The following is a 26,077-nucleotide window of genomic DNA, read 5'->3' as shown; positions in this document are numbered from 1 at the left end:
CACTGGCAGATTTTTCTACTCATTTTAAGTGAAAATCTACTTGAAACAGGTGGAAATTGTTGTTTTTTTCCAGTGATGACTCTTGTTTTAAGCGTAATGAGATTTTTTTGACTAAAAATGAGACATTTTAACTCGAAATAAAACAAATATTCTTGTTAAGATTGTGATTTTTTGCGGTGTGGAGTGATAAAACCCCCCCGGGCTGGTGCCGCTAGGACCGGACCAGCTTGAATCCTTGCCCCGTGTCCAGCACCGCCGGCGGGAACCAGTTGAGCTTGACTCTGCGCAGACATCGCAGGCAGACGCCGCAGATCCACAGCAAGTTCAGGCTGCCGCACCACAGCGCCAGCTGCACCACGGGGTAGGTGACCCGCGGGAAGAACAGGCTCCAGTGGCTGGTGACGTCACTTCCTGTGGGCAGGTGCAGCGTGTAGTCGCTCCAGTGGCGGGAGACGCCGTAGGCGGCGGACACGGCCCGGCCCCGCCGGCACCACTGCACGCCGCTGCTGGGGTTGCAGTTGTACTCCACCCACTGGGCGGTGAAGTCCCCGAGCTGCGGCGGCTCCTGCTGCTCCACGTCGGCCCCCCGGGCCAGCTCCGCCCCCTGCACCGCCACGTACGGGCCCTCCACCCGCCGCACCTCCTTCACCCACGGCAGCGAGTCCTCGCAGTCCAGCACCAGGATGAGGCGCGAGCAGGAGCCGCCGTTCTTCTCCCGCCACCAGTCCAGGATCTGAGGCAGCCGCAGCGCGTCTCCGCCTGACGGGGGAAAGAAACACCGGCAACACGGTCACGACACGGTCACGACACGGTCACGACGAGGCGCAAGGAAAACCTGCAGAGCTGCTGGATTTACAGGTTCCTGAAATAACTGGTCAGAAAATGTATCTGATCTTCCACCTCGTCACAATGATGGTAATAATCACTGGCGTCTTTGCATTAGGGGCCGGTGGGGCACGGCCCCACCAGAGTGCGCTGGTGCGCAGGGGAAGATTATGTGTCATTAAACATAAGTTCATAATAAATTTGTCTCCAATGAAATGTCCGCAGTTTTCATTTGATGTAACTTAATTTCATCTGCTGACACTTTTTGTAGTGTAACTGTGTGTAAATAGTTCGCCCTGCCTGATCCAGCCTCCTCTGTTTCCGCTCGGTGGGGCTCAGCGGAGCTGGCCCCTCTGCCTGTAATGTTGTTACTGGTGAACTGCTGCGCGCGCCTGCGCGTGTACAGCGCACACACTAGCTTCGACAGTGGGGCCGCGAGCTCAGGGCCCCAGAGCGCCTCTCATTGGCTGCTCTGAACTGAAGCAGACATGTTGAATCGGCGTCGGCCGGCGGTCAAACAGCTCACTCTGTGATTGGCTGTTCCCAGAATTTCCCAGAATGCTTTTCGCCGTCATTTGCGGACTGAATAAAAAAAACAACATTTCTAGCCAGAAATAAATATTTTACTTTCATAATATTCACTCAGTGAATGTACATAATCACTCGCTTGTCTTGTTCAAACCGCGCCAGAATAAAGGCTGATTTATGGTTCTGCGTTACACCAACGCAGACCTACGGCGAGGTTACGCAGCGACGCGCACCGTACGCCGGCTACGTACTTTGATTGATAGGTGACGTTTCATTCTTTCAAAATGAATGAAGTTGACTATTTGGTGCGTGTGCGATTTAGCACTTTATCAATTGAGCAGAAGTTGGAAATAAAACGTTTGGGACCACATCGACCGGATGATTTAACCATTTGTCAAGCCGGAAAAGACAAAACGAGGACATTTAATAAGGAATGGTTCAAAAGGAAACTCTGGTTAACCGGGAGCTCGTCAAAAAAGGCGCTCTACTGCTTTCCTTGTGAGTTCCGGTGAGTCTAACAGATTTTTATAGTGGAACTGACCATGTACTATATTCTTTGAATTATAGTGGACTTTGTGTAATGCGCAACTGGTGATACATGTGTGGGTGTGGGTGTGGGGGGGACACGACCTCACGTGGGCTCCCCGACGCTGATGGAGCTGTTTACCTGTCTGTGGTGCTGAAATGGCTGTTTGGCTGTGGTATACTCTCTGTGGTGGCTTTGTATATTAATTGCTGTGTATTGCATGTGCGCCGTACACGCCATGCTCGTGCACGGTCGTGCTTGTGCATTGTGTTTTTATTGTTGTCACGTTGCTGTTTCGATCTTGAGTATTTGATATGAGCTCTTGAACACTGCCCATTTGGTAGCGCTATTGATATGATAATATATGTCGTTAGATTGGCACTGTTTGTGTGATGATGGCATTATTCAGCTGCAATTTTATGGTCAAAGGTGCTGTGGTCCCTTCTCTCACTTGATACTGATTGCATAAGATTTTCCAGCATGGCCTCACCAAAATTTACAGACCAAAATCGCCACTGGTAATAATAATGATGAGGATAATAGTAATAGTAATAATGATAATAATAATAGTAGTAATAATAATGATGATAATAGTAATAGCAGTTATAATAATTATACTAATAAACATAATGATAATACTACTAATAATAGTAATAATACTAATAATGATAACAGTAATAACACTATTAATGATAGTAATAATAATACCAATAATAATGATAATAATAATAATAGTATTAACACTATTAATGATAGTAATAATGATAGCAGTAATAATAATAAAATAGTAGTAATAAGACGATAATAGTAATAATAGCAGTTATAATAATTATACTAATAAAAATAATGATAATACTACTAATAATAATAATAATAATGATAATAATAATGGAAATAATATCAGTAATAATAATAATGATAATAGTAATAATAGACGTAATAATACAAATAGTAATAATAATAATACTACTAATGATAATAATAATAATAGTGATAATATTTGTAATAAAAGAATAGTAAAAAAGAATAGTAATAAAAACAATAATAGTAAAAAAAACTAATAAAAATACTAATAATGATAAATAATAGTAATAATAATAATTAAAGCTGCATTTTCACCAATAAAGGTCAAGGACTCAAAACAGAGTCCGATGCACACAAAACTGAGGGTGCGCCTTTTCACACCGTGCGCCGAATGGTCGTGAAAATATGGTAACTACAGTCATATAATTCATGCAACAGCTCAAAAAACTGTTTTAATAACAGTAACCCAAATCAATATCGGAATCGAATAGAATCAAATCTTGATAATCGATTCTGAATCTTAAGAATCGGAATCGAATCTTGACATTTGAATCGATCCCCAGCCCTAGTCCGGTCGTCTCACCTGCCAGCGCCCAGTCCCCGCAGCGCCGCGTGTGTCCGCTGTAGAAGACGACGTAGGTGTCGTGGCGAGGGCCGTCGGCCGTGCGGAGCTCCAGGAAGGCCTTGATCCGGGCCTGCAGGGCCTCCAACGTCACGCCGCTCGTGGAGTAGTCGCAGCCGTGGTTCTCGATCATGTGGTGAGCGAAGAAGCGCTGCACGCTGCTCAGCATGCCGGTGGAGCGCTTGTTGAGCTCGTGCACCTGCCCGGGGGGAAGCAGCGTGGGCTGGCCGTCGGGGCTGCAGGACGGAGAGACGGAGGGATGAAGCAGCTTCACTTCACGGTTGGTTCAACTGCAGCATTTTACCTCCTAAAGAAATTATGTTCCCACATAGGGACGATATTTTACCGTTCACGATAAACCGTCAAAAAAATTCCCCACGGTAAGAATTTGTATCTCACGGTAAAAACGATAAATTCCCGTTGATGACGTTTTTGTGTAAAACTGATTTAAGGAAGGAAGGAAGGAAATGAGCCACAAGGAAGGAAGGAAGGAAGGAAGGAAGGAAGGAAGGAAGGAAGGAAGGAAGGAAGGAAGGAAGGAAGGAAGGAAGGAAGGAAGGAAGGAAGGAAAGAAAGAAAGAAAGAAAGAATTCCCATTGGTGTAGTTTAGTAGTATTTAGTATGTTTTAGAGCAGTGATTTGGGGGATCCAGAGACTGAATGTGGTGATAGATTTATAGTTACAAAAGTGGAGTTGAATTGTTTTTTTTTTTTATCGTCATTTTTAACGTTTTCGTGATAAATGCCAGAAATTATTGTGATCATTTTTTTAGTCCATACCGCCCATCCCTAGTTCCCACTGTGACATTTGAACAAATACACAAGACAGATGAGCAAGTTTCTCTCATTTGGACGCTTTTAATCAAAATAAACTACAAGTATGTTGCTTTAGAAAGTAATCTTGCCTAAATTTCCATCTTTATGATGTAAAATTGAGGTTGATAGAGAAAGACTTTAATTCCCGGTTCACTCCACCCTCCTCTACTTCTATTTTATTTATTTACAAAAATATTAGTTCTTGACTTGATTACCTTTCTGTCAGGCTTCTAGCTGAAGAACCTGCAAAAAAATGTGCAAAAAAGATTTTTCTCCATTTTGATGAAGGGGTGAAAAAAGAGGAAATGATTTTCTTTTTTTTCCCCACTCTTCCTGTTAAATTTCAGTAACAGTCTAAATCTTAACATCTATTGCGGAGTTTTGGCAATAATTATTGATTCTTTTGGAAACCACATCACAAAGTTGCATTGTCATCCTTTTACAACATCAGATAGGAAAAAATAAAATAAAATTCAATCAAAGGGAATTTAAAAGCAGTCTGATGAATATTTAAGTTAATTTAACTAAATTTAAAAATGTAAGCCCCTTGTGTTTAATATGTTTGTCTCAAACTTTTTTAGTAAAAACTTGTTTGTATCTTCACCTTTCTCTACTTCTAATTTTTGCACATTAGTTTTTGATTTTTTTTTTTTTTTTTAGGAAATGGTATCACACCCGTATAGAGCTGAAACGATTCCTCGAATAATTTGAGTAATTCGATTACAAAAAATTATCGAGGAATTTTCTCTGCCTCGAGGAATCGTTTAATTTTGCAGCTCAAAGCAGGTGTTTCGCCCGGACTACATTTAATGCAGCACAACACGCTGACGCAGCGCACGTTAAAGGAAGAAGAAAGAGGCGGATATGTTTGGTTTTAGTAACATGCCATGCTCAGACTATATATATATGCATGCTCAGGCAGTCTGCAATGGCCCAGACGGGAGACACATGTAGCTCAGTGCTTTTATTTTTAATCCACTCTATATTCTTCTGGTCCGTTCTCCTATATGTCCCCCCTCTAAAGCCAAAATTATTGTTCCACGTTACACCGAGGCAGAGGCTACAGCGTAGGCTCTGCGTTGTTGTAACGCGGAACCATAAATCAGCCTTCACCCAGTACATACATAGGTTTCTCTAAACATCTGTTCCCGCTACAGTTTTAACTAAAAGAAAATGTGCTCCAATACAGCAGGTCTCATCTTTTTATTTTCAACACTGCCAAAACTCAAAATCTTATCAAGACTTTAACTTAAAACTTAACTAGAACTTAAAATTTGATTGACACAAATGAAAGTTCAATTGAAACACGTGGGAAAAACACCTAACCTTTTAAGTTATGTGTGTTATCAGGTGTAATGGCATTTTTAGGTTAGAAATAAGAACATTTCTTGGTAAGATCCTTGAAGGCAGTGAATTTGGTCGACTGGTGTAAGTTCAGGGTTTTTAAATGCACAGCCATGAACCTACTGGATTATATTATTTAGTTTTAGTAATGTCAATTAACATCTAACATCTTATTTATATTTATAATTGCTCTTTAACTAAACAAAAAAATGTTTTATCCGATTACTCGATTAATCGAAGGAATTTTCAGTAGAATACTGGATTACTAAAATATTCGATAGCTGCAGCCCTACACCCGTAGATAAAGTTTGTTGTTTTGCAGGCTGGACGAACCATTCGAGACGAGTTAGAGGATTCGTAAAAACAAACTTTTTTGTGCAGCCAGGTACTAGTGATGCACCGATTGTTCGGTAACCGAAATTGTTCGGCCGAAAATGGCAAAAAAAACACTTTCGGTGTTCGGTGGAATAAGTGGGGAAAAAAACGAACAATTAATAACGGCGTTGTAATATAAGGAAATAGACTGGCCGCTCCGTAACTGTTGCGCACTACATAAATCGTTGGCCAACCAAAAACTAACCACATAAGAATTTTACCTAACATTCACCAGGAGGTGGAACCAAAACAACATAAATCAATCTATTACGGGTGCGTTTAGATGACGAAATCAAACAGTGAAGAGCGTGGAGTGAAGTGGTGCAAACATGTCAGCAGTGTGGAAGTATTTTAGAGTGGCAAAGAATAATACAAGAATAGCTGTTTGCAATGAATGTTCTGCTCAAATATCTAGAGGGGGCACATCTGCAAAGTCTTTCAGCTCTACAAGTTTGATTTATCATTTGAAATGATAAAAAACCCTGAGCGCTTGAATGCATTTTTATTGTTTTAAGGCCTATGTTACAATGTTCAGTCAGTTAAGCCTAACGTAAGCTCAAAGATGGCCAAAAAATGTATTTTGCTAATTTATTTATTTTAAGTTATTGTTCTTTGCTGGTATGTCTGCTGGAATATTTAAGAAATGCCGGGAAATTAAGATGTTCAGTTTTTTATGTTCAACAAATGTTTTCTACCTTGTAATTTTGTAAAAGATTTTTTTTCTTTTAAAAGCATGCCTAAATCAAATTTATTTGATTTATGCAATGGTGAAAAAATTGGCAAAATAAATGAAAAACTGCTGAAGAACCATGTTCGGTATTGTTCGGTATTCGGCCAAGTGTTTATTATTATTTTCGGTTTCGGTTTCGGCCACAAATGTTCATTTCGGTGCATCACTACCAGGTCCAGTTAAAGTCCCTGAACAGTAGTTGGTGAACATAGTGGAGCAGAGAGGCCTGACGTCACCTGCAGTAGTTGGTGGGGATGACGACGGCGTAGCCCACGCACGTCCCGCCCAGGCTGTTGCCGAGCTCGTAGAAGAGTCCGTGGAACAGAGACTCCAGCGGCAGCACCAGCAGGAACACGCTCACGAAGATGCTGCTGGACGCCTGGGAGCACAAGAAATACACAAAATCACACATTAGACATTTATTAGCATCATTTTGTGCCAGAATGTTCAGGTCTTTTCCACCAAACCGGTTTCAGGGCTGGTTCTGGTTCACAACTCGTTCACCTTTAGTGATGTGTGGATCAATACTGAAATATCCATACTTCCGATACCAGATCTATGAGCTCTAAAATCGATTCTCAAATGAAAATAGATACTGTTGATACTTCAGTCATTTGTGGTGATTTATATCATTAACAGGAATACGGTGGAAAGTAACTAAACTATTCAGATTTTGTGTAAATGACACGCTGCTGATACAAATTACTTTTTTCCACGTTAATTTGTATAGTTTTTGTTTATTATTCTCTTATTTATTTGAATGGTTTTATTATTTTACTCTGGATCTTTTTATAGAGCTGGAAACACCTTTTTCCAACCCTCTGGTTTTCCTGTTGTTGTAAAATGTCGTTGTGAATGAGGCCGCTGCCTCAGTACGCTTCTGAGTTTAAAGGGGACCTATTATGAAAAACACGTTTTTTCTTGTTTTAACATATATAAAGTGGTCTCCCCTCACCCTGCCAGCACAGGGGAGACAAAATACCATGAATTTCTGCAAGGTCTCTGACCCCCGCCGGACAGAGTCCCCCAGTGTCACGTGGTTTTTTTTGAGCCGATTAGAATCTGCTCCCGTCGTGACGTCACGACGGGAGCAGATTTCCAGAGGTTCAGCCTCCGCTGCTGAAACCACGCCCACAACCAGATCTCTCCGCTGCTGGAGCGGTGCTTCCTTCAGCCAGTCGGATGCGGTGCCGTGGCGGAGCGGATCCGGGTTAAATCATCCAGGTTCCCGGGTGGTTTGGGAGCTGGGTCCTCGGGGGTCTGTCCCAGGTTGGACCAGCTTCACCCTCCGAGATTTTCAGCCAAATCTGTTGGTTTGATCACCGGTAACGGGAGATGCGCCGCGGATGCGCCCCGGAGGCGATCTGTGCGCCCGCCGTGGGGTTGCGGCGCCCGTCGCGCAGCATCCGCCGGGCAGATCCGGCTGAAATTCCGCTGGTCGGTCCCCGGGAGTCCCTGCTACCAGTCCAGGCCGGTTCCTGCGGTCCCGGCCGGTCGGAACCGGTCAGATTCCCTGGTTAAAGCCGCGGTGATGCGCGCTACTCCAGCCTACTTCCTGGTTCCCAAAGCGCGGTCCGTCCGACTAAATTGTCCAGGTTCCCAGCCGCTTTGGGAGCAGGGATTTCCAGGGTACGTCCCAGGCTGGACCAGCTTCACCCTCCGAGATTTTCAGCGAAATCTGTCTGTTTGATCCCCGGTAACGGGCGATGCGCCCCGGAGCCACGCCGGGCGCCCGGCCAGGTGTTTATTATTATTTTCGGTTTCGGCCACAAATTTTCATTTCGGTACATCACTACTTGGAACTGGTTTTTCCGGCCCGGAGCCAGTTTTTTTTTTTTTTTTCCGAACATGTATAAAAAAAAAAAACAAGAAAAAAAAGATAAGAGAAACAAATACAGGTGGGCATTCCACCACATAAAGAAAGAAAAAACACATCATAAAACATATTTCAGTTACATATTCGAAAAGGAGTGGTTGGAAGTATAAACTTATTTAATCCCACCCCCTTTCCACACCTAAACATAAATGATATGCCTGTATTTACGTTTTATACAATACACTAATTTATATAAATATATATAATTTTTACAAAAATAACCTGTTTAATACAAAATGTAAGCTCTATCATAAATATAATATACAGTAACTATGATATAAATATAACTATGATATAAATATAATACAAACATACAAAAACAACATGACGAAATAGCAGAACACACACAGCTGCTGATCTTTAAACACAGTCTTCATTTTTATACCTCAAATAAACTGTCTTTATATTTCTAAATGGTTTTATGTTTGTACATTCTTTTAACTCCAAATTCAAATCATTCCACAGTTTGATTCCACAAACTGATACACAAAAACGTATTTTTGTTGTACGCACAAATAAAGATTTAAAGTTTAGGTTTCCCCTTAAATTATAACCCCCTTCCCTCCCAATAAATAATTTCTGAATGTTATCCGGTAGCGAATGATTTTTTGCTTTAAACATTACTGGTGCAGATTGAAATGCCACTAAATCCATAAGTTTTAATACTTTAGACTAAGAATAGTGAGTTAGTGTGATCTCGATATTCAGCCTTATGAATTTCAGTTCTTTGTCTGTGGAAACAAAAACCCTGGTTCCAAACTCAGCCCTGACCCAGAACCAGCCCTGGAACCGGTTTGGTGGAAAGGAGGTAATAGATGGCACTTATTTCCCGGCCGGTCGTCCCTACCTGCCAACAGAGCGCGGCCACGGCCCCGGTGGACACCAGGGAGAAGAGCACCAGCCGCTGGGAGATCAGGCAGAAGTGTCTCATGCCCCTGGAGGCCATGACCTTGTCCAGACTCGTGCCGTCGGGCCCCTGGGACAGGCACAGCCGCTGGCAGTCGCTGAGCTTGCTGTGGAAGCCCCACGCCGTGATCACGAACACCGTGTGGCAGATGGCCCAGAAGACGAGGCACAGGACGAACCCGGGGACCAGGACGTACCAGCGGTCCGAGTGGGACGGTTTCCGGGCCGCCAGGGCCACGAAGAGCAGCTCCAGCAGCAGCAGCGGCAGCAGCGACAGGCGTCTCCACAGGGCCCGGCGGGCCAGGTAGGGCTGCCAGCGCTCCGTCACCGACAGCCCGCTGAAGACCACGTCCAGCAGCGGCTCGCACAGCAGCAGGCTGAAGAAGCAGGCCAGCGCCGCCGGGTCGGTGGCCACGCCCAGGGCGGGGAAGAACTGCAGGCCGGCCACGGCGGCGAAGCAGGCCAGGCCGGGCAGCGCCAGCAGCACCTTCATGCGCAGCGCCACCATGACGGCGGCCAGGGCCGACACCAGCACCGCCACGCTCAGGCCGGCCGGCACCAGCAGCGCCGCGCTGGCCGCGCTGAAGCCCAGCAGGACCAGCTGCTCCGCAGACGTGAGCAGAGCCGGCCGGGGCCTGGTCCTCTCCTTCTGACTCCTTTATTTGAACATGGTTAAAAAATATATATTATATATATACATACATACACACACACACACACACACATACACACACATATACACACACATACACACGTGGACAAAATTGTTGGTACCCCTCAGTTAAAGAAGGAAAAACCCACAACTCTCACTGAAATCACTTGAAACCTACAAAAGTAACAATAAATAAAAATGTAATGAAAATTAAATAATCAAAATCAGCCATTACTTTTGAATTGTTGATTAACATAATTATTAAAAAAAACAAACTAATGAAATAGGGCTGGACAAAAATGATGGTACCCATAACTTAATATTTTGTTGCACAACCTTTTGAGGCAATCAATGCAATTAAACGATTTCTGTAGGGACAGTGTTCTTTTCTTCGTATGCTTGGTTTTTGAGTCTATGAACATAGAGTTGATGTGGCATAAAAAAGCGAGACTGGAATTTGCAAAAATGCATGTTGACAAGCCACAAAGCTTCTGGGAGAATGTCCTTTGGACAGATGAGACCAAACTGGAGCTTTTTGGTTTCCCTACGGTGAAACATGGAGGAGGCTCAGTAATGTTTTGGGGCTGCTTTGCTGCATCTGGCACAGGGTGTCTTGAATGTGTGCAAGGTAAAATTAAATCTGAAGACTATCAAGGCATTCTGGAGAGAAATGTGCTGCCTAGTGTCAGAAAGCTTGGTCTCAGTCGCAGGTCATGGATCTTCCAACAGGACAACGATCCAAAACACACAGCCAAAAACGGCTGAGAGAAAAGCGTTGGACTATTCTAAAGTTCCTTCCATGAGCCCAGATCTGAATCCCATTGAACATCTGTGGAAGGAGCTGAAACATGCCATTTGGAGAAGACACCCATCAAACCTGAGACAACTGGAGCAGTTTGCTCATGAGGAGTGGGCCAAAATACCTGTTGACAGCTGCAGAAAGCTCATTGACAAATACAGAAATCGTTTAATTGCATTGATTGCCTCAAAAGGTTTGCAACAAAATATTAAGTTATGGGTATATCATTTTTGTCCAGCCCTATTTCATTAGTTGTTTTTTTTTAATAATTATGTTAATCAACAATTCAAAAGTAATGGCTGATTTTGATTATTTAATTTTCATTACATTTTTATTTATTGTTACTTTTGTAAGTTTCAAGTGATTTCAGTGAGAGTTGTGGGTTTTTCCTTCTTTAACTGAGGGGTACCAACAATTTTGGACACGTGTGTATATACTGATCATATAGATTGTTAATAAGTCCTCATTTCTACCTCATAAAGAGCGGTTCTTTTCCCTCCGTCCCCAGGACCCGGTCCAGCAGCAACCACACCGTCCTGAGGGCCACGCCGGCGGGAAGCAGGAGTCCTGCGGCCCGCTCCCCCGGGCCGGGGCCCCCCGGGCCCCCCCGCTCCTCCGGGCCCTGGAAGCAGAGCAGCCCCAGCAGGAACCCGAACCACAGGTAGACCAGCCCCGGCCCGAGCCGCTCCAGCCCGAACCGGGCGTGCAGGAGCCCCGCGGCCGCCGGCACCAGCAGGGCCAGGGCCAGCACGGGGGCCGCCCAGCGGGCCTGCAGGGCCAGCACCGGCGCCAGCACCAGGGCCAGCCCGGACAGGTACCCCAACCACGTGACCAGGGTGGACCACGTGACCGCCCCGGACCCCTGGCCGCTCACGGCGCGGAGCCCGCGGCTCACGCAGAACCGCACAAACCGCCACATGTGTCCCCTCGAGTCCCTAAAGTCCGAATTAGATTAAAAAATAAAAATAAAAAATAAAAAATTATAAATAATTTGAAGTTTATTCCAGGTTAAAAGTCGCGGAGCCGGAAGAAGCCGCGTAAACACCGCCAAACGGGTCACATCTCCACACGTCCCCGCAGCGGTTTCATCTGATATCCGATGTAAAGTGGAAACCTGGCGGATTGAGCTCCGTAGATCCCGCTGACAGACGCGAAAACAACATTTTTTTGGCGTCAAAAGTTTCTCCGGTAAAAGTTTCAAGTCAGGCGACAGCCGCCATGTTGGCCCCTGGACGACGGCGTCCGCCGAGGGTCAAACAAAAAGGCGCTTCGCGGGGAAGATGCTTGTTTTTCCAAGCCTGAATTATGGTCCTGCGTTAAATCGACGGGGTAGGTTACGCGGCGACGCGCACTCTTACCGTTGGTGAACCATAAATCAGACTCAGTCATTTCATCAATGAATGTGGTTTTACTGCTATTTCAACATTTAGAGTCATCACCAGAAAAATAACACCAGAATAATAACTTATTTGACAATTTTTACCTGTTTCAAGTACATTTTCACTTGAAATAAGTAGAAAAATCTTCTTATTACAAGCAAAAAAATCTTGTTCCACTGGCAGATTTTTCTACTTATTTCAAGTGAAAATCTACTTGAAACAGGTGAAAATTGTCAAATAAGTTATTTTTCTGGTGTTATTTTTCTGATGATGACTCTAAATGTTGAAATAGCAGTAAAACCACATTCATTGATGAAATGACATAAGGGATGGAAATGGAGATGGAGATGAATATTGTTGTTTGCGTTGGTGTAACGCGGAACCATAAATCAGCCTTAAATCAAAGTTTATTTGAGCAACACGGAATAACGTCGACCAAAAGGGCCGTATAAATTATACAAATCTATATTTAGAGACATTAAAATCAGCATGTATAAAAGGCTATTTTTGTGAGCAATTTCTTGTAAATTTGTGGTGGGATTAGATTAGATTAGACTGCAGGTTGCCATGGTGACTGTAAATACATTGAAACTTTGAGTAACTTTCTGTCATTTAAACGCTACAAGTATGTTGCTTTAGAAAGTCATCTTGCGTGAGAAGACTAAATTTCCATCTTTATGATGGAAATTGAGGTTGATATAGAAATTCTTTTGCATTTCTAGTTCATCCACCCTCTTCTACTTCTAATTTTTGCACATTAATTCTTGATTTGAGTAACTTTCTGACATTTACAGGCTTCTAGCTGAAGATACCGCAAAAAAGTGACAGTGACAGATTTTTCTCCATTTTGATGAAAAATGTAGGTCTACGGGGTGACAACTCAACACTTAAAGCAATTTAAAGGAAATATTTTTTTGTTTTTTCAAAAGTCACATTTCAGTAAGTCAGTAAATGTTCACATCTATTGGGGATTTTTGGCAATAATTATTCTTTTGGAAACCACATCACATAAAGTTGCATTGTCATCCTTTTATAATGTCATCAGTTTGGGAAAAACATGTTCAAGCTCAATGAAAGGGAATTGAAAGGGAATTTAAAAGCAGTCTGATGAATATTTAAGTCAATTTAAATACATTTCAAAAGGTAAACCCCTTGTGTTTAATATAGGCCTATTGAAATTAAAAACAGCCTAAATTTTGTCTAAAAGTTTTCTAATAAAATCTTTTTTGGTATTTCTATGCATACATTGGGTATTATTATTATTATTATTATTATTTATATTAAATCTATTATTTAAAGCTACTTTTTTATTGTTTTGATTCTGGCATTAGTGCAAAGGGTGTCAGAAATCACATGATAAGAGGGTTAAAATTCAAGTGAAATATCTTGTGGGGCATGAACCTTGAGTTTTATTTTATAATGGTTGCCATGGTAACTCCCAGATCGAAACAAGTGGACTTCAAGCCTTCAAGAACAAACCTCACGACTTCATGAAAAGGTATTTGGGATAAAGCTTGAGGACTTCGCAGGGTTCCATGAACAAAACAATTGACGTTTATCAGATAAATCTGTGACGTGAACTGGGGAGTGTTAGTTGCGATGGCGTGACTCTTTCATTGTTGGTATCGTTTGTTTGGTTTTCAATCCAGCGAGGCCTTGGGAGACGTGTGAAGGGCCTTGATGCTGCAGGACTTTGTTCAACAATAAATAACATTAAATGTGAAGATCAGAGTATAAAAAAAAGACCTAAAATTATATTAATAATAATCACACCAACACAAATATGTCACATTTACATTCATTTATAAAGAGAAATACAACCATTCTAAAAGCACACATTGTTCTGCATTATTGAAAATGTTGATATTGAAGATGAACCATGCAAATGGGCCAAAAAACAAAAGAAAAAAAAATTACTGGAAGACACGTCACGAAGCAAACTCAAACTCTGAGTATGTGTAGCACTTTTCTCTGCTGGTCCTGGAAATGATATGGAAATAAAAACGGCATTGACGTCGACAGTGAAAATGTTTCTTGTTCCTTTTACACCATAAAGGAGAAGTTTGTGCGCATCGTTTGGCCCGAAGAAGCTCGACATCTGTCTATTAATGTGGGATGACTATGAATTTCAGATTAAATATGAGCGTACAAGGCACCTGATACTGAATGGCATTTGTAGGTTTTTTCTTTTTTAAAGCCCCATCATCGGAGTTGAATTTAGTGATAACCTTTGGAATCTGTGATAAAGTGCCACTAATTTTTAAAAATAATAAGCATCAACATTAGTCCATTCCTTCATTCACACTCACAATCCCAAGAACAGTCATGCGATCGGGCCGTTTAAGGACCGGCGAGAACACGCACTCACGCTTCACCTGGTAGTGTCATCAGCTAAAACCCGTCTGCGCAGCAACAGCCACGGCAGATCTGCCCCGACTCGCTGGAATCTGCAGCATTTCCCCCTTTTTTTTCTCTCTTTTTTTTTAAAAAATGAGTCTCTTAAAAAAAACGTAAATTAGTGCAAACCTCTGCAGTTGGGGTGAGTTTTCCTTATATCAGGAGCTCAGATTTGCATCCGAGGATACTGGTGCGGTCGAGTCCATTTCATGCGTCAGCGACTAACAATTCTGTACTTTTTCTGCTTCAGGACAAAAAAAAAGTCTTGGAAATCTGAAGAAACTCTGATTTGACAACTATGAGGATGATAGAAGTAAAAAAAAAAGAAAAAAAAGAAAAGAAGTATAATCTATCCTGCACGCGTACCTTTTCTGACACAAAAAAGTAAACAGTTACATCTTCACTTACGTAAACCTAGTTAAACACTCCTACTCGGTGGTTCTGAAAATGTTTAAAATGCTACAAATACCACTATCTTGTAAAAGATACACAAATCATTCAGAAGATTGGCATCGCCACACGTTACACCGGACAACACCAATTGTTTGACTAAGAATATAGATTTCAAAACAACCGTTTTTTTTTTTTTTTTTGTTTCGTTTCGTTTCGTAAAAGTAAATGCACATCAAGAATTGTCAGAGAGTGCAGCTGCGTGACTGACAGAAGCAAAGCGTACCAGTCCACTCGTCCCGTCCGCCTCCGGCGCGGTCAAAGCTCCCGTCAGACCGTCTGTGTTTGCGGGATTTGGCGTTGGCACCGCGCCGCCTGCGACACTAGCTTATTCAAACAGAGACAGTAAAGAACGTCGACAAGCTGACTTGGAATTACCGAGAGATGACGTGGAGATCGGGGGTTAAAATTTCGATTGGGAGATGATGGGAGGGGAGGGGGGGGTTAAAAATCTTAAGGTCATTCAATTTCCAACTCTTAAAAAAAGCCAAGCGTCTTTTATCAAAATATATCCATCTTAGTGTCAAATGTGTGTGTAGCTCTCAGAGGATATGAGAAAATATTCTGTAAACTTCTCTCTTTCACACTGTGCAAATCGCATTTTTTTTTTTTTCCAAGAAGAGGGAGGGGGAGAATGGTCCGTGGACTTCGCGGCCATCCGTTTTTTGTTTTGAAATGACAAAATAAAAATAGAGAAATAATCCGTTTCCCATCTTTTGTTTTGATAATAAAAAACGGAAAATGGAAAACAGATCGTTATCCATTATCCGATTTCATTGATGTGTTTGAAAATCTAAATCGGGAATTAAAACAGCGAGTGGAAAACTCTTTTCTCTATTTCCTATTCGTTTCCAAGGATACTGAAAACAAGGATTGGACAAATGGGGGGATTGCACATGCGCAGTAATAAATGAAGAAAGTTGTTTCTGTTTCTTTTGTTCATCAGATTGAAAATTAACAGTTTTAGATTTTTTTTAATGTTGAAACAGAAAATAAATCAAATATGAAACATGAGTTTAATCTGTAATCTGTCTTCACTCCGTCATGAAACTGCAGTGATGTTGTGACAGTCCGTTCAGCTGCAGCGTCCAATCAGTAACACGTACTGAACTCTAACATACTGGAAACGAATAGGAAATAGAGAAAAGAGTTTTCCACTCGCTGTTTTAATTCCCAATTTCTATTTTCAAACACATCAATGAAATCGGATAACGGATAATGGATAACGATCCGTTTTCCACGGATTATTTTGGATTAGTTCTCTATTTTTATTTTGTCATTTCAAAACAAAAAACGGATGACCGCGAAGTACACGGACCGAGAATAATGCAGCAGGTAGAAATTTGGCAGCGCAGCAGTAGGAGAGGAGGACACAGGTCCATGGAGAGGGGGAGCAGGGGTTGCTGGTTCAGCTCTGCAGCAGGATGGGGTCCTCCAGCTCGTGGAATCCGGGCACCGAGCTGCTCTGGCTCTCCCCCGAATCCGAGTCGTACGCCGTGTCCGGCAGCTCGGCGAAGCCCCAGGCCAGCTGGTCGTCCTCCAGCTCGGAGCGCGCCGCCGCCGGCAGGTCGGCGCAGTCCTCCTCCTCGTTGGAGTTAAAGTCCTGAGGGATGTAGAGCATCTCGGGGTAGTTGCGCGACACCAGGTCGCTGGTGGTGGCCAGCGACACCTTGCGGAAGGCGATGAGGTGCATGTGCGAGTACTTGACGTACTTGCAGCGCTTGAAGCCCAGCGACTCCACCGCCACGCGCCAGCTGCGCATCATGAGCGTGTGGCGGTTCTGGTGGGACGAGTCGGGCGTGATGATGAGCAGCAGGCCGTGCAGCTCCAGCAGCTCGTGCGCCTTCTTGCAGCAGATCCAGCGCTGGTACGGGGAGGGGAAGTAGGACAGCAGCAGGGAGAAGACGGCCACGTGGAAGAGCTGGGCGGGCAGCGCGTCGATGGGGCTGCGCAGCTGCCGCAGGAACGCCTCCACCGCGTCGCCCGCCAGCTGCAGCGGCTGCTGCAGCTGCAGGTTCAGGAAGTCACACTTGTACACACTCTGAAACACAAGAGTCACGGCTCAGCAGAGGTGTCAAGTAACAAAGTACAAATACTTTGTTACCTTGGAAAGTAATTAATCATATTATTCGAAATAGACACAACAAATCAGAATACCCAAGCTATTTTTTGAATGGCTCAGGGGATACAGTGGATAGTTTGAATAATATTGCTGAAGAGTTCAATAATTATTTTGTTGGAGTTGGTTGTAACTTGGCCAGTAAAATTAGAGTGTCTAAGGATAAACAAAATATGTTTGATTAAGGAAACAATAATACTATGTTCCTTCATGGAATTGATGAAACTGATGTAATTGAGATTGTAAAAAAATTCAAGAATAAATCATCAAATGATATAAATTCCATTGACATGGTAATTATTAAAGAAGTTATTGGCCAAATTGTAAGCCCTCTGACCTATATATGCAATCTGTCTTTCCAAAAGGGTGTTTTTCCAAATAATATGAAAATAGCGAAGGTTATACCCGTATTAAAACATGGAGATAAGCATTGCATTGATACCTTACTTAAGTAGAAACTTTGGTTATCTATACTTCACTGGAGTAATTATTTTTCAGACGACTTTTTACTTTTACTCCTTACATTTTCACACAATTATCTGTACTTTTTACTCCTTACATTTTAAAAACAGCCTCGTTACTCTATTTCATTTCAGCCTTTAAAACAAAACTATCCAGTTAAATTGCTCCATCCGGATAGAGTGAATTTGGTTGTGGTTGTTTCAGATGTTCTTGTCCAGTTTTGTTCTTACATCCGTTCCCTCAGATTCCTGCAACTAAACTTGGATGTACATTCCAATAAAGGTTAGGATAAATGATAACATGCCTCTGAAGTTTGACTTTTTGCACCATTACAATACTTATAGGCAACTAGTCATCATATCTCCTGCTCTCTGAAACACATGTTAATGCTCAATAGTACACATATATGGTTCTTTAATATATTTGCATTATATTAAGATACATTCATTTTCAATGGCTTTTGTCCTTAATGGCTTTTTCCTCCTTACATTACTTTTACTTTTATACTTTAAGTAGTTTTGAAACCAGTACTTTTATACTTTTACTTGAGTAAAAAACTTGAGTTGATACTTCAACTTCTGCCAGAGTATTTTTAAACTCTAGTATCTATACTTCTACCTGAGTAATGAATGTGAATACTGAAGACACCTCTGCGGTGTCTCAGATCAGATCTGGGAACCCGCACGCGACATCGTGACGCTCACTCGGTTTCATAACGTGCAACCAGCTGAATGCGAAACCGGTTTTGTTCTGCTTTTTGCTGAATGTGTTTCCACAGATTTTCTAACCGCAGCTCTGACGCCCAATGTGAGTCATTTATGGCGACGTTTTCTTCTCGTAAGACGACGATTTACAGTAGCACACAGCTGCATGTTTCACACACAAACAGGAGTGAGCAGAGAGGAGACGTGCTCGCACCTCCACTCCGGCAGCCTGTTTCAGTTTAGTTTTAGTCTAGTCTTTGGGTCAAGCTATCATTTAGTTTTTATTAGTTTTAGTCACGTTCATGCTCCTTTTAGTCGTGTCAAGTTTCAGTCGACTAAAAGTCTGAGCCTTTCAGTCTTATTTTAGTCAGAATTGTCCAGGACCATTTTAGTCTAGTTTTAGTCAAAGATTGTATCTAGCCAAACCCATTTCACAATTCAAACAAGGTTATCTTATATTATATTATTATTATAATTATATTATTGTTACCTTATAGAATCAAGAATACATTCATTCCAGATACAGAAGACTCTAATTTGAGTTTACAACATATTTATTTTTCTGCATTTCTCCCCGTCTTTTTCTTTTTCGACAACACATTGAGTTTTCTTTTCCACGTCTAAGTAGGAAAGTGGATCCAAAGATGGATCTTCTTCTTCTTCTCCAGCCCCAGAGCAGATCCCTGCGTTTCTCTATGTAACTTTGTTTTTAATAGACGTGAACCTAGAGCTCTGCGTTAACGGCATCAGCCTCTAACTCTGCAGCTGATTCTGGATCTGATTCCTGCTGCAGCGACTGGGATTGAGGACTAACGTCACCCAGCAGAACTAAACCAGAGAAACTACTGAAAACATGGAGATTAAACCAGAGAAACTACTGAAAACATGGACATTAAACCAGAGAAACTACTGAAAACATGGACATTAAACCAGAGGAAACTACTGAAAACATGGACATTAAACCAGAGAAACTACTGAAAACATGGACATTAAACCAGAGAAACTACTGAAAACATGGACATTAAACCAGAGAAACTACTGAAAACATGGACATTAAACCAGAGAAACTACTGAAAACATGGACATTAAACCAGAGAAACTACTGAAAACATGGACATTAAACCAGAGAAACTACTGGAAAGATGGACTTTAAGGATCTTTGGTAGAACATTTAGTCTCGTTTTGGTCAAGGAAACCGAAGACACATTTTAGCAGAGTTTTTAATTTGTAATCTAGATTTTAGTCTGGTTTTTATTTCTCTACGATATTGCATTATACATTTAATTATCGTTATCGTCACATGACCAGCTTTTCCGCTGCGTCTCGTCTCGTTTTCCTCAGGTGTTAAAGGTTCGTTGACGACGATATTTAGTCATAATTTTCATTGACGAAAGCAACTTTACCTCGACTGCAGGCACTATGTCGATCCCGACCGTCAGGAACTCGTCGAACCTCAGGAACGGGTTGAAGCAGCTTCCCACGTCCAGGAGGCGCATTTTCCCCCGCTGGGAGATGGAGCTGCAGAAACAGAAACAGAAACACGGAAGAGACGGCTCACGGTCAAACCAGCACCTCGGGACAGTTCTGACTACACACATCTAAAGATTTAAGGGCAGGACATATAAATATAGTCAATAATATCTTATATAAGTAGCAGTCAGTTAAATAAGCTATGTTTCATTGGACCACTTTGAACACTTTGAACTGAAATTTATCACGATAATTTCTGGCATTTATCCCGATAATGATAAAAATAATACCAATTCAACTCCACCTTTTTAACTATATCTTTCTTTCTTTTTTCTTTGAGGCTCATTTCTTTCTTTCTTTCTTTCTTTCTTTCTTTCTTTCTTTCTTTCTTTCTTTCTTTCTTTCTTTCTTTCTTTCTTTCTTTCTTTCTTTCTTTCTTTCTTTCTTTCTTTCTTTCTTTCTTTCTTTCTTTCAGGCTCATTTCTTTCTTTCTTTCTGGCTCATTTCTTTCTTTCTTTTTTCTTTCAGGCTCATTTCTTTCTTTCTTTCTTTCTTTCTTTCTTTCTTTCTTTCTTTCAGGCTCATTTCTTTCTTTCTTTCTTTCTGGCTCATTTCTTTCTTTCTTTCTTTCTTTCAGGCTCATTTCTTTCTTTCTTTCTTTCTTTCTTTCTGGCTCATTTCTTTCTTTCTTTCTTTCTTTCTTTCTTTCTTTCTTTCAGGCTCATTTCTTTCTTTCTTTCTGGCTCATTTCTTTCTTTCTTTTTTCTTTCAGGCTCATTTCTTTCTTTCTTTCTTTCTTTCTTTCTTTCTTTCAGGCTCATTTCTTTCTTTCTTTCTTTCTGGCTCATTTCTTTCTTTCTTTCTTTCTTTCAGGCTCATTTCTTTCTTTCTTTCTTTTCTTTCTTTCTTTCTTTCTTTCTTTCTTTCAGGCTCATTTCTTTCTTTCTTTCTTTCTTTCTTTCAGGCTCATTTCTTTCTTTCTTTCTTTCTTTCAGGCTCATTTCTTTCTTTCTTTCTTTCTTTCTTTCTTTCTTTCTTTCTTTCTTTCTTTCTTTCTTTCTTTCTTTCAGGCTCATTTCTTTCTTTCTTTTCTTTCTTTCTTTCTTTCTTTCAGGCTCATTTCTTTCTTTCTTTCTTTCTTTCTTTCAGGCTCATTTCTTTCTTTCTTTCTTTCTTTCTTTCAGGCTCATTTCTTTCTTTCTTTCTTTCTTTCTTTCTTTCAGGCTCATTTCTTTCTTTCTTTCTTTCTTTCTTTCTTTCAGGCTCATTTCTTTCTTTCTTTCTTTCTGGCTCATTTCTTTCTTTCTTTCTTTCTTTCTTTCAGGCTCATTTCTTTCTTTCTTTCTTTTCTTTCTTTCTTTCTTTCTTTCTTTCTTTCAGGCTCATTTCTTTCTTTCTTTCTTTCTTTCTTTCAGGCTCATTTCTTTCTTTCTTTCTTTCTTTCTTTCAGGCTCATTTCTTTCTTTCAGGCTCATTTCTTTCTTTCTTTCTTTCTTTCTTTCTTTCTTTCTTTCTTTCTTTCTTTCTTTCTTTCTTTCTTTCTTTCTTTCAGGCTCATTTCTTTCTTTCTTTCTTTCTTTCTTTCTTTCTTTCAGGCTCATTTCTTTCTTTCTTTCTTTCTTTCTTTCTTTCTTTCAGGCTCATTTCTTTCTTTCTTTCTTTCTTTCTTTCAGGCTCATTTCTTTCTTTCTTTCTTTCTGGCTCATTTCTTTCTTTCTTTCTTTCTTTCTTTCAGGCTCATTTCTTTCTTTCTTTCTTTTCTTTCTTTCTTTCTTTCTTTCTTTCTTTCAGGCTCATTTCTTTCTTTCTTTCTTTCTTTCTTTCAGGGTCATTTCTTTCTTTCTTTCTTTCTTTCTTTCTTTCTTTCTTTCTTTCTTTCTTTCTTTCTTTCTTTCTTTCTTTCTTTCTTTCTTTCTTTCTTTCTTTCTTTCTTTCTTTCTTTCTTTCAGGCTCATTTCTTTCTTTCTTTCTTTCTTTCTTTCTTTCTTTCTTTCTTTCTTTCTTTCAGGCTCATTTCTTTCTTTCTTTCAGGCTCATTTCTTTCTTTCTTTCAGGCTCATTTCTTTCTTTCTTTCAGGCTCATTTCTTTCTTTCTTTCAGACTCATTTCCTTCCTTCCTTCCTTCCTTCCTTCCTTCCTTCCTTCCTTCCTTCCTTCCTTCCTTCCTTCCTTCCTTCCTTCCTTCCTTCCTTCCTTCCTTCCTTCCTTCCTTCCTTCCTTCCTTCCTTCCTTCCTTCCTTCCTTCCTGACTGACTTTTGCTGTGAATTCCTGCCGTATTTGTATCAATAGTCATATTTAAGGTGAGTGCATGTAAACGTTCACTGGAGAGTTGGGATATTAGTATTTACAGTGGCAACAAAAAGTAAGTGAACCTTTCTTTCTTTCTTTCTTTCTTTCTTTCTTTCTTTCTTTCTTTCAGGCTCATTTCTTTCTTTCTTTCTTTCTTTCAGGCTCATTTCTTTCTTTCTTTCTTTCAGGCTCATTTCTTTCTTTCTTTCTTTCTTTCTTTCTTTCTTTCAGGCTCATTTCTTTCTTTCTTTCTTTCTTTCTTTCAGGCTCATTTCTTTCTTTCTTTCTTTCTTTCTTTCAGGCTCATTTCTTTCTTTCTTTCTTTCTTTCTTTCTTTCAGGCTCATTTCTTTCTTTCTTTCTTTCTTTCTTTCTTTCAGGCTCATTTCTTTCTTTCTTTCTTTCTTTCTTTCTTTCAGGCTCATTTCTTTCTTTCTTTCAGGCTCATTTCTTTCTTTCTTTCAGGCTCATTTCTTTCTTTCTTTCAGGCTCATTTCTTTCTTTCTTTCAGGCTCATTTCTTTCTTTCTTTCAGGCTCATTTCTTTCTTTCTTTCAGGCTCATTTCCTTCCTTCCTTCCTTCCTTCCTTCCTTCCTTCCTTCCTTCCTTCCTTCCTTCCTTCCTTCCTTCCTTCCTTCCTTCCTTCCTTCCTTCCTTCCTTCCTTCCTTCCTTCCTTCCTTCCTTCCTTCCTTCCTTCCTTCCTTCCTTCCTTCCTTCCTGACTTTTGCTGTGAATTCCTGCCGTATTTGTATCAATAGTCATATTTAAGGTGAGTGCATGTAAACGTTCACTGGAGTGTTGGGATATTAGTATTTACAGTGGCAACAAAAAGTAAGTGAACCCCTTGGAATGAATCTGTCGTGATATATTTGCCATAAAATGTGACAATAACAGAGAAGTGCTGACCCTGACGGGACACAGGTATAACATCTGGTTTCTTTGCTGAACACAGCCACTAAACATCAACATCCATTCAATATTTCACACAACCCAGAGATTCATTCATGAAACTAGTTTGGAGGTGTGATTTTGAGGTGCTATAAAAACACAGCAACATTTTGAATTTGCTTCTGCTGGTGTGAACGACACCTCACAAGGAAAGAGGTGGCGGAAGACGAGTGCTTAGGGCCAGAGAGGCAAACAAAGTCAGCTCCGAGTGTTCGAGCATCCATCCGTTGAGACAAAAGTGTCCAGAAATAAGTGCCATGGCTACTCTTTCTAGAAGTCGGTGCTCAGTCAAGAATCATCCAACTCCACTTGATCTTCAGTGAGGGGAAGAAGAAGCCACGGGTGACACCTAAGGGCTCCAACACTTCAGGGGGGGAAAAAATATCCCACCACTAATGGAAAAATGTTTTGTGGACGGCACTTGAAATCTTCCCAGGGGCCTGTCCCAATTCTCCCCCTTCCCCTTGTTTTCATCCCTACCCTGATCAGGAAGCTGAGAGCCAAAAGCTGTTTTAATTTCAGCTGTAGCGCTTTTTCAGGCGTAAAAGTAACCGTTAAGATCCCCAACCTGGGCTCAGTTTATCCAAATAACTCCTGTTAAGAAATTTGATCTGATGTTTTCGGCGATGATGAGACCGGGCGCAGCAGCAGCCGGAGAACAGACGTGATCGCCGGGTCAACCTGCGCCGTCGTCCCGGGGAGAAACCTGCAGCTCTGTGGAGAATTACCACTGGCTGAAATAAATCATTTAGGAAGATAAATGTTGGTTTAATAGATGAAATCTAACAGTTGTAGCTACGCCTGTTAAGAAATTTGCTCTGAAAATGTCGTGATTTCTGTCGGCCTGCCGGCTCCGGAGCTGATTTATGGTTCCGCGTTAAATCGACTCAGAGCCTACGGCGTAGGTTACGGCGCACAACGTAACTTACGCCATAGGCTCTGCGTTGGTGTAACGCGGAACCATAAATCAGCCTTTATTCTGGCGAGGTTGCAAAAAACGGGCAAAAAAGTGATTATGTACATTCACTGAGTGAATATTATGAAAGTAAAATATAGATTTCTCGCTAGAAATGTAATCAAAACTGATTTTTATGCAGAAACTAACTCAAAATATTCTTTTATTCACTAAAAAATAAGAAATGTCCGCCATATTTTTTTTTTGGATTCAGTCCGCAAATGACGACGAAAAGCATTCTGGGAAATATTTTGGTCCCTAGATCAAACTAGTGAGGATCGCAAAACCCTCGCTCCGTAGGGACAGATTCATAGCCACTACCCCTCATTTTCTCCACTACCCCTAGGTGAAAAGAGGAATTGGGACACGACTACTCACGGGAACGCGCAAAATGTAGGGGTAGTGAAGAAAACGAGGGGTAGGGGGAGTATTGGGACAGGGCCGAAGAAGCTCGGGAGAGGAATAGTCAACAGTACTGAACGTTGACCAGGTCTGAGATACTGGAAAACTTCAAATAATGGCTGAGTCCCAATTATCCGCCGGGTCAAACATTGTTTTTCTGGTGGTCAAAAATATCTTCTACCGTATGCAAATATAGCCGACCTAAACGCAAACAAATAACCTTAAACGAGTTGAAAAGTGTGTGACTGTTTAATTCATTTTAGAGGGACCTTACTGATGACGTGTTATGAAGTTGAGCAACTCGTGCATCAAAGAGAGGAAAGCTTAACGAGTTGAAAAGTGTGTGACTGTTTAATTCATTTTAGAGGGACCTTACTGATGACGTGTTATGAAGTTGAGCAACTCGTGCATCAAAGAGAGGAAAGAGAAAAAGGGAGGGGAAAAGAGGTGAGCTCGTAGCCTCCAGCTCTTCACTCACCTCTTTTCCTCTCCTCTTTTTATGCCTCTCCTCTTTTCTCTTAGCGTGGATCCTTCACTAGCCTGCCAGACACCAGCATGAGTCGCGGAAGATTATACGAGTGACGGGAAAAGAGTTGTATCGGACCATAGCTGAAAACGAGAAGCCGCTAGCGCACAAAAGATTTGGGTTGAATGGAGACACACAAATAATTAACTCAGGCCCCAAATAAACGCCTGTTGATTTGAGCGATTTAACCTTTATTTTGTGTTTTACCGTGCCTCTGCTTGAAGGAGTTTAGACCAGCTGTTAACCACAAAAGTCCCGAAGGTGTTCCTTGATGTGTTCAAGTAAAGAAAAACAACCAACTGCTTGTGTGTCATCAACATTAACACACCGTTTAAATCTCATTTTAGTGCAAATAAACACAGAAAACCGGTTGATTCTGCAGGGTTACCACACCTGCATCACCCACTGTTAGGAATGGGTGATATTTTACCGTTCACCATAAACCGAAGTTTTTGTGTAAAGCTGATTTATGGTTCTGCGTTAAATCCACGCACAAGGAAGGAAGGAAGGAAGGAAGGAAGGAAGGAAGGAAGGAAGGAAGGAAGGAAGGAAGGAGGAATGAATGAATGAATGAATGAATGAAGGAAGGAAGGAAGGAAGGAAGGAAGGAAGGAAGGAAGGAAGGAAGGAAGGAATGAATGAATGAATGAATGAATGAATGAATGAAGGAAGGAAGGAAGGAGGAATGAATGAATGAACGGATGAAGGAAGGAAGGAAGGAAGGAAGGAAGGAAGGAAGGAATGAATGAATGAACGGATGAAGGAAGGAAGGAAGGAAGGAAGGAAGGAAGGAAGAATGAATGAATGAACGGATGAAGGAAGGAAGGAAGGAAGGAAGGAATGAAGGAATGAAGGAAGGAAGGAGGAATGGAGGAAGGAATGAAGGAAGGAAGGAAGGAAGGAAGGGAGGAGGAATTAATGAATGAATGAATGAATGAAGGAATGAAGGAAGGAAGGAAGGAAGGAAGGAAGGAAGGAAGGAAGGAAGGAAGGAAGGAAGGAAGGAAGGAAGGAAGGAAGGGAGGGAGGAAGGAAGGAAGGGAGGAAGGAGGAATGAATGAATGAATGAATGAAGGAAGGAAGGAAGGAAGGAAGGAAGGAAGGAAGGAAGGAAGGAAGGAAGGAAGGAAGGAAGGAGGAATGAATGAATGAATGAACGGATGAAGGAAGGAA

At 41.5% G+C, this 26,077-nt stretch overlaps 2 protein-coding genes across 2 annotated transcripts in view; both read right to left on the bottom strand.

Moving 5' to 3' along the window:
• Positions 1-205: 205 nt before the first annotated feature.
• Positions 206-11,749, bottom strand: LOC133444576 (transmembrane protein 168-like). The gene is made up of 5 exons (XM_061722418.1): positions 11,276-11,749; positions 9,293-10,007; positions 6,806-6,948; positions 3,267-3,541; positions 206-759 (listed from the first exon to the last, which is right to left on the bottom strand). Exons 1-5 carry the CDS (start codon positions 11,719-11,721, stop codon positions 212-214), a joined length of 2,127 nt encoding a protein of 708 aa, XP_061578402.1. The 5' UTR covers positions 11,722-11,749; the 3' UTR covers positions 206-211.
• A 4,514-nt stretch (positions 11,750-16,263) lies between these two features.
• The window catches only part of LOC133444575 (S-adenosylmethionine sensor upstream of mTORC1-like), a 26,735-nt gene continuing 16,921 nt past the window's right edge, over positions 16,264-26,077 (bottom strand). The window contains exons 4-5 of the mRNA XM_061722417.1: positions 19,717-19,831; positions 16,264-17,069 (exon numbers count right to left, since the gene is read on the bottom strand). Of these exons, the coding sequence (XP_061578401.1) occupies positions 16,437-17,069; positions 19,717-19,831 (748 nt within the window). The 3' untranslated portion in view covers positions 16,264-16,436. The remainder of the gene's footprint in view (positions 17,070-19,716; positions 19,832-26,077) is intronic.

This window comes from Cololabis saira, chromosome 5 (genome assembly GCF_033807715.1).
Source record: "Cololabis saira isolate AMF1-May2022 chromosome 5, fColSai1.1, whole genome shotgun sequence".
NCBI classification, from domain to species: Eukaryota; Metazoa; Chordata; class Actinopteri; order Beloniformes; family Belonidae; genus Cololabis; species Cololabis saira.
This window is presented reverse-complemented; position numbering and strand designations above follow the sequence as displayed.